The 19,208-nt window shown below is 43.8% G+C and overlaps 1 protein-coding gene across 1 annotated transcript in view; it reads right to left on the reverse strand.

Moving 5' to 3' along the window:
- BFSP2 (beaded filament structural protein 2) overlaps positions 1–19,208 on the reverse strand; it is a 75,464-nt gene that overhangs the window by 7,760 nt on the left and 48,496 nt on the right. The window contains exons 3-4 of the mRNA XM_052645656.1: positions 15,652–15,808; positions 14,525–14,686 (exon numbers count right to left, since the gene is read on the reverse strand). Coding sequence (XP_052501616.1) covers positions 14,525–14,686; positions 15,652–15,808 — 319 coding nt within the window. The remainder of the gene's footprint in view (positions 1–14,524; positions 14,687–15,651; positions 15,809–19,208) is intronic.

The raw sequence follows: 19,208 nt of genomic DNA on the forward strand, positions 1-19,208 counted from the left end.
TGATAAACTTTGGAAATTTGAATTCCTTCCAGCGTTGCAATTGTCCTACACCTTCCTCCAACAAGGGGTGAACCAACTCGACCTGAAAGCTGCTGTTTTCCTGTAAAGATCCATCTGACCACCACTGTGAATACAGGGGGAAGATCTGTATTTCTCCCCAGAGCGAGATGGACACATTCTGATTCCTCCTACATTCAAGAGAGTGGGTCACTGCTACTCCTCTTTGCTTGAGAAAAGGGAAAACACCAGAGTTCTCCCTCATGTTTCTTCAGTGCAGTCCAGTGAAAGGTCTCCAGGTCAATGACATAGGAGAAAATAAACTGCTTTCTCTCCTAGGTTGCTGGCTTTCTGAGTTTCCCATCTTTACCACATATGAATACTTATTTATAGAATTACGCCCAAATAGTCCAACCTAATTGACTGGCTAGAAAATCCCAAATCAAAAGGCTCACATCTCATTAGCAGTTCTGCTAATTCTTGCTGTTTGAGGTCTATTAAGACCTCAACTAAAATGTCCACTAAATGCCAGGGAGCAGCTGAAGGACAGCAGAACCCGTGGGCTCAGCTCTGACTGGTGGGCCCATGGCTGTGCATCTCTGGCCCATTATTCAGCCTCTCTGAGTTCCAGTCTGTACCCTTAGATGACGTTGGGTGGGGAATGATAAGCATATGATCACTGCCTCCTGGGGTCACTGTGAGGCTCCTATCAGTTATGCATGTGGAGGTTTTTAGAACCTTAAAAGTGTGCAAATATTAGCTCTGTGTATTTTCTATATGTAACAAGGAATAGTAGCTAACAAATGAGTTTGCAAAAGTCACTATAGTTGAATACTCCTAATGATAACTAATGGGCTTCCCAGGTGGCTCAGTGGTAAAGAATCTACCTGCCAATGCAGGAGACACAAGAGATGTGGGTTTGATACCTAGATCGGGAAGCTTCCCTGGAGGAGGAAACGGCAATTCAATCCAGTATACTTGCTCGGAAAATTCCATGTACAGAGGAGCCTTGTGGGGTACAGTCCGTGGGGTCACAAAGAGTCAGACATGACTGAGCTTGTAGTTTGAAATCAGCCATGGTGAGAGTACTTACACCATGGAAACTGGCAAACACTACAAATCAGGGGTTGAATTATTGTTTTGTTGATTGTGCAGACTTAAGAAAGGGATGCAGAAAGTGTTAATAATGCAGATTAAACTTAAAAGTGGGTCATGTCTATAGCTATTGCATTGATAATGTCACAAAAATTGGAGGGGCTATCCTTCCAGTATTTGAAAATTACTATGTGATTCACAAAGAAGTCACTCATAACACTGATGAATGAACTCATTAAAGTCAATGAAAATATCAACCAAAATTCACAGCAGAGTTGTCTTCATTCCTATGATGTGAGTGACTTTTTGTTTAATTTGATATTAATAATCAAGCAGTTTTCTGATTTTGTGACACTACAGTTGATGACAGAGTTATTAAAATGGCTGGCAGATTTTGTAAGAAATAGCAAGTCACACTGAAGCTATAGGTTCTAATGGAAAAACAAAGTATTTTATCTTAAAATTCGTTATTTCTAAAATAACATAAAGAAAATATCAACAGAAACTTTTATGTTACCTCTAAGTAGTATATGCAGAGTACATCATGGGAAACGCTGGACTGGAAGAAGCACAAGCTGGAATCAAGATTGCTGGGAGAAATATCAATAACCTCAGATATGCAGATGACACCACCCTTATGGCAGAAAGTGAAGAGGAACTAAAGAGCCTCTTGATGAAAGTAAAAAGGGAGAGTGAAAAAGTTGGTTTAAAGCTCAACATTCAGAAAACATTCATGGCATCTGGTCCCATCACTTCATGAGAAATAGATGGGGAAAGAGTGGAAACAGTGGAAACAGTGTCCGACTTTATTTTTTTGGGCTCCAAAATCTCTGCAGATGGTGATTTCAGCCACGAAATTAAAAGATGTTTACTTCTTGGAAGGAAAGTTATGACCAAACTAGATAGCATATTGAAGAGCAGAGCCATTACTTTGCCAACAAAGGTTCATCTAGTCAAGGCTATGGTTTTCCCAGTGGTCATGTATGGATGTGAGAGTTGGACTGTGAAGAAAGCTGAGCGCTGAAGAATTGATGCTTTTGAATTGTGGTGTTGGAGAAGACTCTTGAGAGTCCCTTGGACGACAAGGAGATCCAACCAGTCCATCCTAAAGGAGATCAGTCCTGGGTGTTCATTGGAAGGACTGATGCTGAGGCTGAAACTCCAATACTTTGGCCACCTCATTTGAAGAGTTGACTCACTGGAAAAGACCCTGATGCTGGGAGGGATTGGGGGCAGGAGGAGAAAGAGATAACAGAGGATGAGATGGCTGGATGGCATCACTGACTCGATGGACATGGGTTTGGATAAACTCCGGGAGTTGGTGATGGACAGGGAGGCCTGGCGTGCTGCGATTCACAGGGTTGCAAAGAGTCGGATACGACTGAGTGACTGAACTGAAGTAGTAATATGAATATGACTGGCACATAAATACATGTGTTTACATTTCCCTGCAGAGAGAAGTTGGGAAATGTCACCAGCACAGCATGAGTTAGAGCTGGGCACGAGGGGAAGTCCAGTCCCATGGAGGCACATTTCAGTTCCTTGGTGGCAGGCCTGGGGTAAAGCTGCTGGCCAAGGAATGAACGGTCCCTCTACTGCGTTCAGATCATGTAGTCTGTGGTTCAGTGGTACACACTGGTCTCTGGAGAGATGAATCCACATGCCTCAGTTTTATTAGCAAAATGCTGTACCCAAATGTTTCCCAAGTATTCTTAGACAGCGAGCATGGTTTGTCACATATATGAATACTTATTCAAACTGTTTTTATTTGAATCACTTCACTTTTTCTTTGTAAATAAATGTCTTTAAAAATGTGATCTGCAGTTAAGTTCTCAAATATTAATGTGTGGCCGCATCATCTGGGAGACCTTGTGAAAATTCAGATTCTGAGTCAAGAGGTCCTGAGCAGATCCCAGGAATGTGCATTTAAAACTTCCATGCGATGCCTGGTCCATGGAAGCAAAGTTCTAGGTTGTTACAGAAACTGATAAACTGTATTACTTGCCAAAGATAAAAGATAACTGAAAAGTCAATAAAATGAAAACAAGCCACTGATTGCATTCTAACAAATGCTGCTTGCCAAGCTGCTGAATCTCAAAGTGCCTTTCTCTTTGTTGAAAGGTAGAATTAATAAACATAAGAGAAGTGTTAGTGATGTCCTAGCACGAAATGGAAACTTTCTTACACCATTTTAAAAATTAAGGTGGAAAGAAAAAGAAACTAATTTGATCCCTATGGGTTTAGATATTGTTTTATATCACATCTCCAACATTCTCAAGAGGAGAAGGGGTGACAGAGGATGAGATGGTTGGGTGGCATCACTGACTCAAACAAGGTTGAGCAAACTCCAGGAAATAGTGAAGGACAGGGAAGCCTGCTGTGCTGCACTCCATGGGGTCACAAAGTGTTGGATACGACTTGGCAACTGAGCAATAATGACAACCTTCTTAAATCAGCTTGCCGAAAATGATACTTGCCCTTCATATGGGGACAGTCAATTGTTTCAACTCACGTGAAAGTATAACATGTTCTTCTCCAATGGCTTTTATTTAATTAATTAATTAATTTTTATTTTTTATTTACCAATGGCTTTTAGATTTATGTTGACCCAGCACCTCCAGATTTCTCCTCATACACCAAACAGCAGGTGTGTGTTTCGAGCCCCTGAGCATGGGAAGGGAGGCCCTTGATCTGTGGTTCAGTGCCATTGCTGGGATGTGTGTCCTGAGGCTTGCCAACCAGCTTGAAACCTTGGCTCCGCCGTGCAGGAGCTGGGCTACTCAGGTTTGCACTCCAGTAATATTTCTGGGACAGGAGAGCATATTGGCATTTTGAAATACAGTAAAAACTTTCAAATTAATTTTTACAAATTGGTATGGTGTTGCACATGAAGGATGGATGTGAAAGAAAAAGAGCAGCAGGCTGTCAAGGAAGTCAGAATGAAGAATTGGATGGTAAAGAGCCATCCAATTGGAGGGGAAAAGATCCATCTCCATACTTTGCTGATTAGCGCTGCCATTCTTCCAAACACCCTGGGCACTGGAAAGGTGACTCGGAAGTGGTGATTGTGTGGTGTGAGGGGAGAGTGAGAGTTTAAGAGAGGCACAGTATGGAGAACAGTGACGCGGGTCCAAGCTGAGCACTGAACATGAGTCCAACTGAGCACTCAAGGGTGGACGTGTGCCGTCTGCCTTCCCCTGAGCAGTTGCTGCGTGGGCTCTGGAGTCTCACAAGCTCTCTGGGTTTTGCAGCTGGGGAACAGCTTTATGAGAGCATCCATCTGCCCACGTCCTTGCTCACGTCCTTGCCCTTAAGCTTCTCAGATCTCACAGGATTACACTGACCTCATTATGGTCACTTTCATAGAGAAAGGGAAAGCAATGGGTTCCTTGGAGAAGCAGGGGTTTCTGATCTTGCATCACAGAGGAATCTTATGCCCGGTGGGCTACACTCCAAGGGGCTCTCAAAGAGCTGGACATGACTGAGCAACAAACACTTTCATTTTCACATCCACAGGGAAGGCACAGAATTGTGGCCTGGAAAGATCCTGACGGAAGCCTGGCATAACCTTTTGGTTCCTCAAGACAAAGCCCTCCCAACCTCACACATGATGTCACTTGTGCTCATCCTTAAAAAAGAGGATGAATCAAGGTCTCCCTGCTCCCCAGCTCCCCACCCACTCCATGTGATCTGTCTGGGTCAGCCTAGCAGTGAAGAATGTTGATTCTATAGTTAGAACACATGGTTTGAATCCTAACTCTGCCATGTCCTACCTTTGTGATCTTGGGTAATTTATCTAACCTCTCTGTGCCTCAGTTTCCTTCTCTATATAATGGGTGAAATCACAGTAGCTATCTCAGGTTAGGAAGAGGAAACAAGAACAGGCCTTTCAAGTGCTCTGGACACTGTTTGGTACTTGGTAAACCCTTAATAAGCTCCTGCTTTCCTGGTTCGGCTCACTGTCTTGCGGAAGAGTGGTCTTTCTGTCCACTACCTCCCACCTGCTCCCCAGCTAACCTCACACTAGGGTGTACCACCTTGTGTGCAGGAACAACTTCGTACTCGCCCCTCAACTTCCATCCCAGGCACCTAAACTGGTTTTTACCCCTAGAACACACCCAATGACCTTTATTTAAGGTCAACAATGTGTCCCAGGTACAGGTTTGGGACTGCAGTAGAGTAAGATCTACCATGGAATTAAATCAAATCTCCTTTTCATTAGGAGGACTAGCTGTCATTATTATAATTATAAGGCACTTCATAGTCACAAGTGTCATATAAATGCTATTTAGCTGAGGAAAGCTTTTGCCAGGCAGCTACCCCAGCCAGATGTAGGATTTACTAGGGAGAAGGCTGGATGCCACCCAGGAGGACTTGGGTTCTCCTTAGTGGGAATTAAAAAGAAGTTCTTGTCTCCCTCAGTGAAACATCAAGACTGGCAGAAGAGCTGGCCTGGCTTGGCTGAGCCAAGTCTCTTCTTGAATTTACACAAGAGCTGTTTGGCTGCTGAAGGTGCTCTCTTTAGGGTACAGGAGCAATTCGCAGCCTCAGTTGAAGCTGCCAAAGAAAACCCATGGGAGCACGTGGTCTGGCAGACCCCTGCCTTCTTGGTAGTGTGCAAGTGTGCCCGCTGATGAAAGAAGCAGAAGAGGCTCAGGAAGGAGGAGTATTCTGATGAGAAAAATAGATTTTTCTTCCTAAAGTAATTATTGAAAAAGTTGAAATGACAGTGTTTTTGCTCTGGTTCATGGAGATCACCCCATTCCTAAGAAGGCTCACCTCTGCTCTGTCCCTGCCAGGAGACCAAATGTTGAATACAAGCCACCCTACCTTAATGTCTCAGAGATTTGTGTTGTCTTGTCTTTGCAGATCTCTTGGTTTAGAAGTAAGATCCCTATGCTTTTTTTGGGAAAGAGCTACTGTTAAGAAATATCCAAGACAGCTTTGAGATCAGCAGAATCAGGTGCCAGAAATGGCCAAGAATTGAAGCCAGGGACTTTCTGTCCACAGCACCAAGCTCAGGGCCTAGAGCCTGGTTTGTGCTTGACAAACGGCGTCTAAATGAGTGAGCGAGTGAAGATTTCTTGGTAGAAGGTGTGAGGACAAGGTTGTAATGGCGAGCGATACCACGATGGTCAACTGGGTGTTGACCAGTCGTGGGGATGAAAATGCAATATAGGAAGTGAGGACCTGGGCGCGCCCTCGACAACACCTGTGATTGTGCTGGGTGGTCAGGTAAAGAAGAGGGTGAGACAGCCTCTTCATCTTTCCTACTCTTGACTCTCCACACCTGCCCCTCCTGCACCAGCTGGGTCATACCACCACAGCACAGAGCTACAGGAACCAAATTCTAGCCCCTGGCTCCTATATAACACTTCCTTACAGGCTAACAACAACTTTTGAAAGCTAGCTGGAACCACCATAAAGTAAGTAAAAAGACCAGTGACAGGGAGGTCCCTGGTGGTCCAGTGGTTAGGACTCTATGCTTCCACTGCCAAGGTTTGGTTTATTCCCTGGTCAGGAAACTAGGATTCTGCAAGCCATGCAGTGTGGCTAAAACAAACAACAAAAAAAGACAAGTGACAAGCTAGGAAGATATTTGAAACTTATATCATGAAGAGAGAATTAATTATTTCTCTAATGTACAAACAGCCACTACAAACCACTAATAGGGTCCAAGGCCTAATAAAAATGGGCACAAGATATGATCTGATAGAATACACAAAAGCAATTATGGATGAAATTCAGCCATGATGTTCCAACTGCCTCATAATATGGCAAAGGCAAAATAAAAGTATGCTGAAAAACCAATTTTACCTGTAATATTGGCAAAGATCACAAAGAGATCACAGTGTGAGAACTCAGTCTTGATGAGGATGCAGGGAATATATATTCTCAAACATTTCTAATGAGAATTGTTATAACCTTTACGGAAGGTAATTTGGCAATGTTTATCAAAATTACTGATTGCACATAATTTTTGCTCCAGCAATTCCATGTCTATAAATTTATCCAACAGATACATTTTTATATTGGGAAAGGAGGGACAAAGAAAGTTAGTGACTAATCATTTATAATATTATAGGAAAGATTGGAAGCCACCATTCATCAACAAGGTGCAGGTTAAATAAATCCTAGGATACACATTAGCTGGAACAAAGGTTGGCAACTTTTCTGTAAAGGGCCAGATAGTAAATGTTTTAGGCTTGGCAGACCATATGGTCTCTGTTGCAACTACGCAAATCTGCTGGTATAATGTAAATACAGCTGTAAACAATATGTAAATGATGAGCATGGCTACATTCCAATAAAACTTTATTTGCGGAAAAACAGGCAGCAGGTCAGATATTGCTTGTGGGCCAGATTTAGCTCTGTTGCCCTCTGTGGTACAATATTGTGCAGCTAAGAAGCAGTGTGTTCCAAATAACACTATTTGTGTAAAAAGAGAGAAAATATGTACATATTTTCTTGTATATGCATAAAATGTCTCTGAAAGGGCACATAAGAAAAGGGTGACATTTATTGACCCAGCAACAAAGACTGGGTGCCTGGGACATGGGTGAGGTGACATTTTTCACTGTTTATTATTTTGTACATTTTGAATTTTGAACCAAGTGAAGGTATTAGATATTAAAATGAATAAATAAAATAAGAAATAAAAGTAAGCTGGGGCTCTTTTCAAAGCTGACTCTGTGGTGTTTTTATGAGGTTTAGAAATGCTACATGATTCCTCTTCAGTGCTTGCTGTGAGGACTTCTTTCACGGAAAAGCCATTGAGATTATAGCCAACTCATCAGCACACAGGGACCCCCAGATTACAGATACTCTCGGAGTCTGCTCCCCCAAAGGAACTCCTCCAGTTGACTATCATGGCAGGACCATATGGAGCTTCTAATTTCCCATCTTACAGTTGAGTGCCAGCAATGCATTTAATCCAAGTTCATATACCCTAGAAAATATTGACTCTTCCAGGTAAAAGCAAGCAAAGAAAAGGCACAGACACGGCAGCCTGTATAAAATATCTACCCCACAGGGCAAGCTGCTGTTTGTGAATGCAGATGACATGGTGACATGTTATCCAGAGCTTCTAGCTGCTCATGGGAAGATCTAGATCCATGCTGTCCAGTATGGTAGCCACTAGCCAACACACAGTGATTTATGTAAGAAGTCATAAAAAATAAACCAAGAGTTCAGGTTCTCAGTCATGTCAGGCACGTTTCGGGTGCTCAGTAACCACGACTGAGCCGCCTCGCTGGACTGCTGCACAGGTTACAGAACAGCCCCTCCCCACGCCTGCCCACGGACACGGTCATCAGAAGGCACCACTCCAGTCCGGCTCAGTGTCTTCTCCCGCTCTAACTCAGCAACAACCAGAAATCTCACAGTTCATCTCCATCTGTTCACCTCTCTTCATTCTTAACCGTCTCCACAATCTGTCATCCTGACTATTTGAGGCATGATGGTTACAGCATAGACAAAGTTTCTGACCACAAATGTCTTAAACTGATCTGAGGCAAGTGTGGCCTCCCGTCAGGGCAGGAGGCATGGGGGCAATCTATTTGCTGTGGAGTCCCTGCCCCTGAGAGATTCATCAGAGCACCACACCTGCCCACATTAAACCAGCTTTTGGTTATGGTGCACATCACCCAGCTGCAGTGAAGAAGGGACAGAGATGCAACTTCTAGGAATTGGGAGGCGGGCCTCCAGTTCCATCAGGGGCAAACTGAAGTGGTTAAGGTCAACCTTTCAATCCCTAAGCAGCCTGACTCAGAAACTTTGGGAGCCCTTAGTTTGCAGAGTGGCCCCATTTCCAGGAGGACTGCACACTGTAAGGAAAACATCAGGTGGAAGAAACATGGGATTATATATACCATGATGGACTGACACTGACATAAAAGGCTATGCATGGGTGTGTGCCAAATCTCTTCAGTTGTGTCCGACTCTTTGTGATACTATGGACTGTAGCCTTCCAGGTTCCTCTGTCCATGGAATGCTCCAGGCAAGAATACTGGAGTGGATTGCCATGCCCTCCTCCAGGGGACCTTCCTGACCCAGGGACCAAATCCCCGTCTCCTGCATTGCAGGTGGGTTCTTTAGCACTGCGCCACAGGGAAAGCCCACAAAAAGACTGTAACAGACATTTAGGACTACATTCCTGAAAGTGTCTTTTTGGCTACCCAGAATATCATTTTCCTGTTGATGATATGATGCTTGATGTGTTTGCACCTGTGAAAGAAAAACTTAGTAGAAACAGCCTGGTTGCAGGGAAACTAGAAGCTCCCAGCTCTTTCTCCGCCTTTTCTCCCTTTCTGCTTGCTTTCCTTTCTTCCTTCCTGGTTGCAGAAAACACCTCTGTGAAGTGGGAATAACAATAGTTCCTACTTTTGAGGCTGTTTGAATGAACAGAAAGGATGTCAGAGGTCTAGCCAGCACAAATGGCCTCACATGGTTATTGGTTTAATTTTTGAATTCTATTAATAGTCTTCTAACAATAACGGACAGATGACTTCAGTGGACCCGTAAGTTCTGCAAAAGTTTTAGAAAGAAGAGCACTGTAGGATCTTAACCTAGCCAAGGTCTAGGTAGAGCATACTTGCACTCAGGACTCTCTGTTTTCTTTGTTACTCTATGGAGTGGAAATAGCTCAGCACATGAATCTAGGAAACAGGCTAATAATAGTGACCCTGCTGGATTTCCAAGGTGGTCTTTTTAAGGTCTGCTAGTTGCAGACCGGGTAGTGTGTTCCATGGCTAACCAGGTGGTCTGGAGGGTGGTGTGGCATGCTGTTGGAGGTTCTCAAGGTATACCCAGATATCCTGAGTTGCGTAACCACATCAAACAGAAAAGAAAGGGCCAGACTTTAAAACACTGTAGAAATTCTCTGGACCAACCTGATGCCCCAGTCACTGAATCTTGCAACTTGAGAAGCTCCAGAAACTGGACCACTGTGGGAATGTAAATTGATACAGACACTATGGTAGACAGTATGGAGATTTCTTACCAAACTAGGAATAAAACTACCATATGACCCAGCAATGCCACTATTGGGCATATATCCTGAGAAAGCCATAATTGAAAAAGACACATACACCCCAATGTTCATTACAGCACTATTTACAATAGCCAGGACATGGAAGCAACCTAGATGTCCATCAACAGATGAATGGAAAAAGAAGCTGTGGTACATAAATGCAATGGAATATTACTCAGCCATAGAAAGGAACACATTTGAGTCAGTTCCAATGAGGTGGATAAACCTAGAGCCTATTAAACAGAGTGAAACAAGTCACAAAGAGAAAAACAAATATGGTATATTAATGCATATATATGGAATCTAGAAAGATGGTACTGATGAGCCTATTTGCAGGACAGCAATGGAGATGCAGACATAGAGAACAGACTTATAACATGGGGCTGGGGTTGGGTAGAAAGGGGAGAGTGGGGATGAATGGAGAGTATAGCATGGAAGCAAATACACTAACATATGTAAAATAGATAGCCAGTGGGAATTTGCTGTATGACTCGAAGAACTGAAACTGGGGCTCTGTGATAACCTAGAGGGGCTGGATGGGGTGGGAAGTGGGAGGGAACCTCAAAAGGGAGGGGACATATGTATACCCATGGCTGATCCATGTGGATGTATGGCAGAAACCCACACAATATTATAATTATTCTTCAATTAAAAGTAAAAAAAAAAAGAAAAAACTTGGGCCACTGAGGTTCCCAACATCTGTAACACCATGACTAGAGAGAACCTATCGGGAACTTCTTTACAAGATTTACCGATTAAGAGTTGGCAGGAAAGTGGTAGCAGATGCTGATAGCACCCACCTTGACTCCTTAGGTGACACGTTAGTTCTCCCCAGCTTCCTTCCCACTGCCAGATTCTGCACCTGGGAGCTCTCTCTGAAGACTCTGAAAGGTCACTCAGCTAGCAGATGTCAGATGACTGACAGGAGAGGGTATTACTACCCCAGCTTCCTTATCTCTCTTATATTCTTTACTGTCCCACAGACCCACCGTGGGGATGCTCCAGTCTCTCAGAGTGGGAGCTGGCTGGATAGTGTGTTCTTTGTTGGTTCACTTCTCTGCTTCCTGCAACTTCCAGAGAAACTACCTACACTTCAACATTTGTCTCAGGATCAGTTTCTGGGGGAATGTAAATGAAGACAAATTAATCATGTCAATTAATTTTTAGCCTCTCCAGACTGAGAGGTAATTAAATACATGTCTGTATTCTCTCTGCAAAAGGTTTTGAAAGCAGTGTGTGCTAAGCTATTTCACATTTACGCTTTGCTGCCAAGAAACCAACAAGAGATGTTCAGGCCGGACAAAAGTCAGCCCCCGAGGGCATGATGGCAACTGACAAAACTATTTATTGGAGGACTTTGGCTGTCAGTTCTGATTGCTGTGGATGATTAGAATTCACTCATTCTGCAAATATTTTCAGAGCTCCGCCTCTCTGCAAGAGGCCCGCTGGAAGCATTAGCCAAACTGAAACAAATACTGTCTGTATTCTCTGAGATGTAGCTTTCAGATTACTCTATCTAAAATTAAAAAAAAAAACAACCTCTAATGGATCTGTTTAGAATTAACGTTTGAATGACTGTTGGGCGGATGATGATTCTCAAGAGGGTAAGGGAAGAATAATAACTAACAAATTTTTTCTTTTTCACGTTAACTAACAAATTTTTTCTTTTTCACGTGATGCACAATTTATTTCTGTTAATTACAGTGCCCCTCCACCCTTCCCCAGAGAGATAATCACTATGATGTGGTAAGGACCCCGGGGGTGTTGGGACAGAAGCAAGTTTGCAAACTGCTGGGTCAGTATGATTTGGCTTTGGGAACAGGGCCAAAGAAAAGTGACAGCCCAGTGCAGAGAAAGGGTCCCTGGACCCAGACTCAGGAGAGCTAAATAAACAGTGGTGTTACAGCCAGCTCTGTGACCTCAGGACATCAACTACCCTCTGTGGGTCTTAATTTCCTCATGGCACCCCACTCCAGTACTCTTGCCTGGAAAATCCCATGGACGGAGGAGCCTGGTAGGCTGCAGTCCATGGGGTCGCTAAGAGTCGGACACAACTGAAGCGACTTAGCAGCAGCAGCAGCAGCAAAATGAGGGTATGGGACAGATGGTCTCTAGGGTCACTCATTGTAAACATTTATGAGTCCCCTAAGAAACAATGGACCCAAACCAAATCTATGTTTTGGTTTCACTTTCTCTCTGTGCTATTTCACCTCTCACCATTGTGGAGGCTGTATTTCAATGGAGTTACTAGGCACTATTTGCTGTGTATTTGTTTGTACTGTGTATTTGCTGTGTACTATTTGTTGTGTATTTTGCTGTGTATTTGCTGTGTACTATTTGTTTGTAGTGACCTGGCCCAAGGAGTTGAAAGAAGAGGTGTTGGAAAGGGGTAGAGGGTAGAGAATTGGGGAGTGGAAGACACTTTCTGGAATGGAGAATTTGGGGGGATCCACATTTGCGAAGACCCTGTGGGGAAGTTTCCTATTGATATGTGGGGGCAGGGGTTGAGGAGGGCTGAGAAAAGAAAAAACAGACAAGGCCATCCTCATTTCCTTTTGGTCGATTTGATCAACCCATGGTCCCCAACCTTGGCTATGTGTTAGAATCACCAGTGAGCTTAAAAGCCAGGAAGTCCCTCTCCTCCTTCTGATTTAATTGGTCTCGAGCCTGGGTATTTTTTGAAAGGGCCCTGAAATAATTTTTCTGTGCTGTCAAGATTGAGACCCACTCAGTGGTCACCAAGACCTCAGAGCAACCCTCTTGCCTTCTTTCAAATTCTATCTTATTTTTCTCACTTCTTTCTGCTTTCTTTCCTCTTCTGCTCTCTCATCCTCTGCCTCAGAATTCCAGAGTCATGAATTGGTGGGAGATGGAGAAGGGAAGAACAAACTGTGCTTTCTATTTTCTGGTTAAGTTCTTTCTTATTTCTGAGGTCTAATAAAAGATGCTTTCCCTCCACAAATATAAATCATACTATTTAAGAAAAGTTTGAGAAATACTCAAAAACAAGAAAGAAAACACACCACAACATGAAATGGGTCCCTCGCTTAAAGACAACCACTGCTAATGCTAATACCTTTACATTACAGGGTTTTTTCTTTCTGATTTTTTTTTTAAGGGAGACCTTTTCTTTATAGCTTAATTAAGGTATAATTGTGCTTAAGTCGCTCAGTGATGTCCAACTCTTTGCAACCTCATGGACTGTAGCCCACCAGGCTCCTCTGTCCATGGGGATTCTCCAGGCAGGAATACTGGAGTGGATTGTCATGCCCTCCTCCACGGGATCTTCCCAATCCAGGGATTGAACTGAGGTGTCCCACATTGCAGGAGGATTCTTTAGCATCTGAGCCACCAGGGAAGCCCAAGAATATTGGAGTGGGTAGCCTATCCCTTCTCCAGGGGATCTTCCAGACCTAGGAATTGAACCAGAGTCTCCTGCATTGCAGGTAGATTCTTTACCAGTTGAACTACCAAGGAAGCCCTAAATTATATAATTATAATGGTATAATTGAAGTACAATAAACTTCCTTCTGACTTTTTCTTGAGGCTTAGCTTCTTTGTTTGAATGCTTTACCCACCGTGTATAGCAGGGGTCAGCGATTACAGTCCAAAGGCCAAATCAGGCCCACTCACTTCCTGTTTCTGAAAATAAAGTGTTATTGGAACACAGCCATGCTCAGTGATACTTTCTGTCCACAGCAGTTTTCACACCACAGTGGCAGAGCTGAGTACTGCAACAGAGGACCTCTGGCCCAGGAAGCCTCAGTATTTACTATCTTGTTCTATACAGAGCAAGTTGGCTGGCCCCAGGTACATACTTTTCTCTACTCTCTTTATTACCCCCATGTTACATTATTGCCTAAGCAGTCCCCATACTGCTGTCAATGCTTCATAAATCTAATTTCTAATAATTGCCTGATATTCTATTGCATGCTCAGGTTGTGGCTTACTCTTTCTCCTGTTGATAAACATTTATCTGTTTTTCCTCCCAATTTTTTCACCCTTGTAGTAATAAATGCTTCAGTGGGTATATACGGATGTAAACTTTATATTTTCAATTATATCTTTAATGGAGCCTAGATTATTCAATTGGCAGGTAGGGGCATTTTAAAACTCTCGATACATACCATCAAATCCCTTCCTCAAAGATGTCAGACTGGTTTGTGCTTCCCAATAACTCAGGAGAGCACCCACATGCTTGCCAACATTGAGTATTAACATTTTAAACATATTCTGCATTTAGACAAGTAAACAAAAAACTATTGCTGTAAATTGCATGTCTTTTTCTGTCTGATGAGATTGAAATGGTTGCTTTTCTTCTTTCACATGTTGGCTGCTATACATCTTTGCTTGGCCTCCTTCTGCACAGGGCAGAGTGAGGATGCTGGTCTTTCCTCTCACCTTAGCTTGGAGCAAGGCTCCCGCCTGCACCCGGTTCTTTTCAACATCTCTTTCCCAGTGAATTCTGATCGTCTCAAGGATGTCATCCAGCCCAGTGCCAATGGGAACATTCAGTTGTTCCAGCTCAGACCCTGCCAGCTGTTTGTACAGCATTTTCACATCCTGAAAATGACAACATACACTTCAGTGAGTTCAAGAGGAGAAAGAAAAGACATGAGGTTCTAGCAGCCAAAGCCCAGCTCCATGAGCGATACTTGGCTTCTCATTCTGCTGCTGCCCATTGTGGGGCTTCGCAGAGACAGGCAGCTTGGGCACCATATTCTCTTTCCCCTAGGATGCATTTCTTAAGTTGGTCTTCACAATCCCAGACTCACCCAGAGCAAGACTCAAGGTAAATCACAACACAGAGTAAGCAACAAAAGTAAGATGAAACTCATGAATTTCATCAAGTCAGAGTAGGCGGAAAGAAAGTTAAAGATAACTCTGAAGTTTTTAAAAAAGGGGTAACTTTCAAAAAGGGCGACAAACATGGAACTAAGAACAGGAGGAAGTGGTTAGCTCAAGGCTAGACAAAAGGAGTAACTTCCCAGTGTGAACATGGTTAGGTGGGTTTTCACTATTTCAACTGCAAGCATTTTAGGGCTTGGATCAGTGGCAGGTGCGACGTAGTTTAGAATCAGCGCAGTTCTGCAGGACACTGGACCACATCCCCGTTGGTGGGCCCCTTTGGTCTTGTCACTCTGATCTGACCTAGTTTTATTATAAAGTGTGACTAAGCCACAGCCTGGATCTACTCTCAGAGTTATTTCGTTTGTTCTGTCCAGTGTTGAAAGAAGGTCCGAGCTAGAAACCTTGGGAGACGCTCCCTTTAATTCAACACACATTCCGTCATTCACTGCTGCCTGGACCTGCTTCCTCCCCATTTATGTATCTGCCTGGTCCCTGAAGCAATTTGAGTTTGAGACTCAAGATAACCTCACCTACTATAAGAATCTGAAAATATTTTATTGGTGTTTTACCCACAGCCCAGAGTAATTGACACAGAAAGGCTGTTGTCACTTGTGTTGTGAAGCTCAGCCAGACAGGTGAGGGCTTCTGGACCTGTAGACAGCCCGGTCCCCACCTACCTCTTCATAGCTCCTGGACAGAAAGCCGAGTTCTTCTTTCAGGCTTTCTATTTGACTCTCCAGATCCATTTTTGACGAATTCGCTTCATCAATGACTTTATACAGAGAGTTAATTTCCTCTTCTGCTGCCTTCCTAAATGGCTGCTCATTTTCGTACCTGTAGGTAAAAGAACCCAATCAGCAAGATTGGATAACCCCAAAGAAAAACAATCAGATTATAAATGTGACCAACAGGCTAATTATGGGATAGTCAGGAAATGAATATTAAAAGTCAGTGTTTCAGTGGGTTTGAAAGAAAGAAAAGAAAGTGAAGTCACACAGTCGTGTCCAACTCTCTGCAACCCCATGGACTGTAGCCTACCACGCTCCTCCATCCACAGGATTTTCCAGGCAAGAGTACTGGAGTGGGTTGTCATTTCCTTCTCCTCAGTGGGTTTGAGGACACTGTTAAGGCAATTGTTACATATTGATTTATTAAAATGAAAATGATTGCAGCCAACTGCTGAAAACAGGGCACCTGGGCTAACAAAGTATGAGTCTCATGGAGCACTGGAAGCAAGGAGCTCTAGGGAAAGCTTCTCCAAGAGACCATATCCAGGTAAGGGGACCAGTACTGTAATCATTGTTCTAATTTGTCATCCTTTTAACCTGGGGATACTTTAACAAACATTACTGAGAATCTGCTAATTACCAGACTGAAGTGAAGTGAAGTGAATTCGCTCAGTCATATCTAACTCTTTGCGACCCCATAGACTGTAGCCTACCAGGCTCCTCCGTCCCTGGGATTCTCCAGGCAGGAATACTGGAGTTGGTTGCCATTTCCTTCTCCAGGAGATCTTCCCAACACAGGGATCGAACCTGGGTCTCTCGTATTGCAGGCAGACGCTTTACCATCTGGGCCACCAGGGAAGTCAATAATCTCAAAATGAAGAATGTGTTCCTCTCTCCAAAGAGCCCATGTAAAATTTCAGGACTGTGGCTGCAAACCCAGGTGCCTTCAGAGGCCAAGACGAGGATATAGATGAGTGACGAGGGCCAGGTCCGGGCCAAAGTGAGAGGTGGGGATTGACACACCTAGGGACACACATGCTTCAGCAACAGGGGCCCTGCTGACCATCCCCTCCCCAACACTGCAGCGTCAGAAGGGGTGTGCCTTTCTCTTCTACAGAAACTGGAGACCTGGATTTATATGTGAACTATGCAATAACACGGGGCTTTCCTGGCAGCTCAGATGGTAAAGAATCTGCCTGCAGGAGACCCAGGTTTGATAACTGGGTCAGGAAGATCCCCTGGAGGAGGGCATGGCTACCCACTCCAGTATTCTTGCCTGGAGAATTTCATGGATAAAGGAGCCTGGTGGGCTACAATCTGTGGGGTCACAAAGAGTCAGACAATACTGAGTAACTAACACACAGACACACATACATGCACAGATAGAAGTGTGAAACCATCACCTCTGAGTCACTTCAATCTCTGGTTTGCACAGGCCTTTTTTCCTAACAACTATCCAACATCTTTTCCAATTTCTCCCAGTGTCACTCCTCTCCTCCACTGCCATTCACTCAGTCACATTTCACATGTTACCTTCATCTATCCACAGAAGGGAGATGTCTCATACCTCTCATTCCAGAAAGCATCTTAAGGTCTTAGAATTTTAAGGAACTTTAGCGTTTAACCATTGCAGCTCCTGCCAGGTGACAACCCCCCGACGGTGTTATTGATAGGTGATCATGCAGGCTCGGCTTCAAAACTTCCAGCAATGGGACCTCATTGCCCAAGGCCACCAGGCCATTTTTGAATGATTCTAACTATTGCAAATTTCCTCCTTCAAGAGCTTTAGTTTCAGTTCCTATAAGAGTCTGAGTTCCATACTCTGCAACACCTGAAGTCAGTCTAAATCCTTCACTGCTGCTAAGTTGCTTCTGTCATGTCCTACTCTGTGTGACCCCATAGATGGAAGCCCACCAGACCTCCCAGTCCCTGGGATTCTCCAGGCAAGAACACTGGAGTGGGTTGCCATTTCCTTCTCCAATGCATGAAAGTGAAAAGTGAAAGTGAAGTCTCTCAGTCATGTCCGACTCTTAGCTACCCCATGGACTGCAGCCCACCAGGCTCTTCCGTCCATGGGATTTTCCAGACAAGAGTCCTGGAGTGGCTGCCATTGCCTAGCTGTCCCCAAACATTTGGAGATCCTCCCTTACTCATTCTCTCATCCCGTCTCCATCCCCTCCACCCCTCCAAGACCTTTCTCCTTCAGGTTAAACATTCCCACTTTCTTCCTCCATTCTTCATGTAAATCAGGTTTCATATCCATCATTATTGATGGCAGGGTCTATGACCCTTTCCGTTTTGTTTTCCCAGCACCAGGTTTAAGATATATTTGTGGAATGATTAGAAATACTCTCACTAGTCTACATCCTTCTTAAAATGTGATACAGAGAATGAAATGTAAAACTCCAGATATTACCTGATCAGTTCACGGTCCTGTGGGACTGTCTGCCCCTTTGTTTAAACCCTTTAATTCTATTCATCACAAACCCTAAGATTTGCATTGTGAGTTTTGTTTGTGTTTGTTTGTTTCAGTTTGACTGGCTGTATTTGCTGTTAACTAATCAAGGAGAACCTCTGAACGTTTTTCGTAAGAGCTGCTTGAAACCCAGTTTTCCTATCTTCTCTAAGTCCACCTAGTATTTGAATCGCAAAATAGGAGTTCATGCTTATCCTCTTACAATTTCATTGGCTTATTATTGCAACGTGTTGGGACCAGAATCATGATTCTGTCAGTCTACTCTTCACCACGCCTACTGGCTTTGGATGGTCGGCCATTTTGTCACATCTGCTTTCAAGTGCCTTGCAGTTAAAAATAGTCAATGAGGAGACTAAGGACCAAGCCCTGTGACATACCACCAGAGACTTCCCTCAGAGCTGGACCTGTATCTTTGAATCAGCACTCAAGGGTGGTTTCTGAAGCATTTTCTCTGTGTTCTACATGTGGGATTACATTTTCTACCCAAATGTATTCTTTTTGGAAGGACTGTATTCTTATTAACATTTAGTCCCTTTGGAGACAAATCCTGTCCCTCCAGCTGAAATGGAAAGCCACTCATATAATGGGGATTGGTCCCTTTTGACCCAAGTTGGAAGAATCCCTCACTGCCTCTGCAGTCCTGTTTTGCTCACCTGTCCAGGGAGCCTGGTCCCTTCCAGCACATGATCCATTCAGCATTACTGGAGGTTTTGGTGCCCTACAGACCATTTTTTTTGGAAGTCCTCTGAGGATTTGAAATATCTCTGTGACATCCCCCAAGGCTGCTGTTAAACTTTTAGCCTTTTTTTACCACCCTACTTTGAGTGGTGCTTCAGTTAGAACCCCTGGGTGCTCATGGCACCCAGAACCATCTTGCCTTGACCTGCAGGCCTCCCTGACATGATGGTGTCTATGGCATCTCATCACTTCTGCTTGACTGCCACCATCAACTCAACTCAGCTTCCCCAAAACCAAACTCATTATCAATGCCTGAATTTTAGACAAGCTTTCCCTCCCCAATTTTTCATTT

Source organism: Budorcas taxicolor, chromosome 1, assembly GCF_023091745.1.
Source record: "Budorcas taxicolor isolate Tak-1 chromosome 1, Takin1.1, whole genome shotgun sequence".
NCBI lineage: Eukaryota > Metazoa > Chordata > Mammalia > Artiodactyla > Bovidae > Budorcas > Budorcas taxicolor.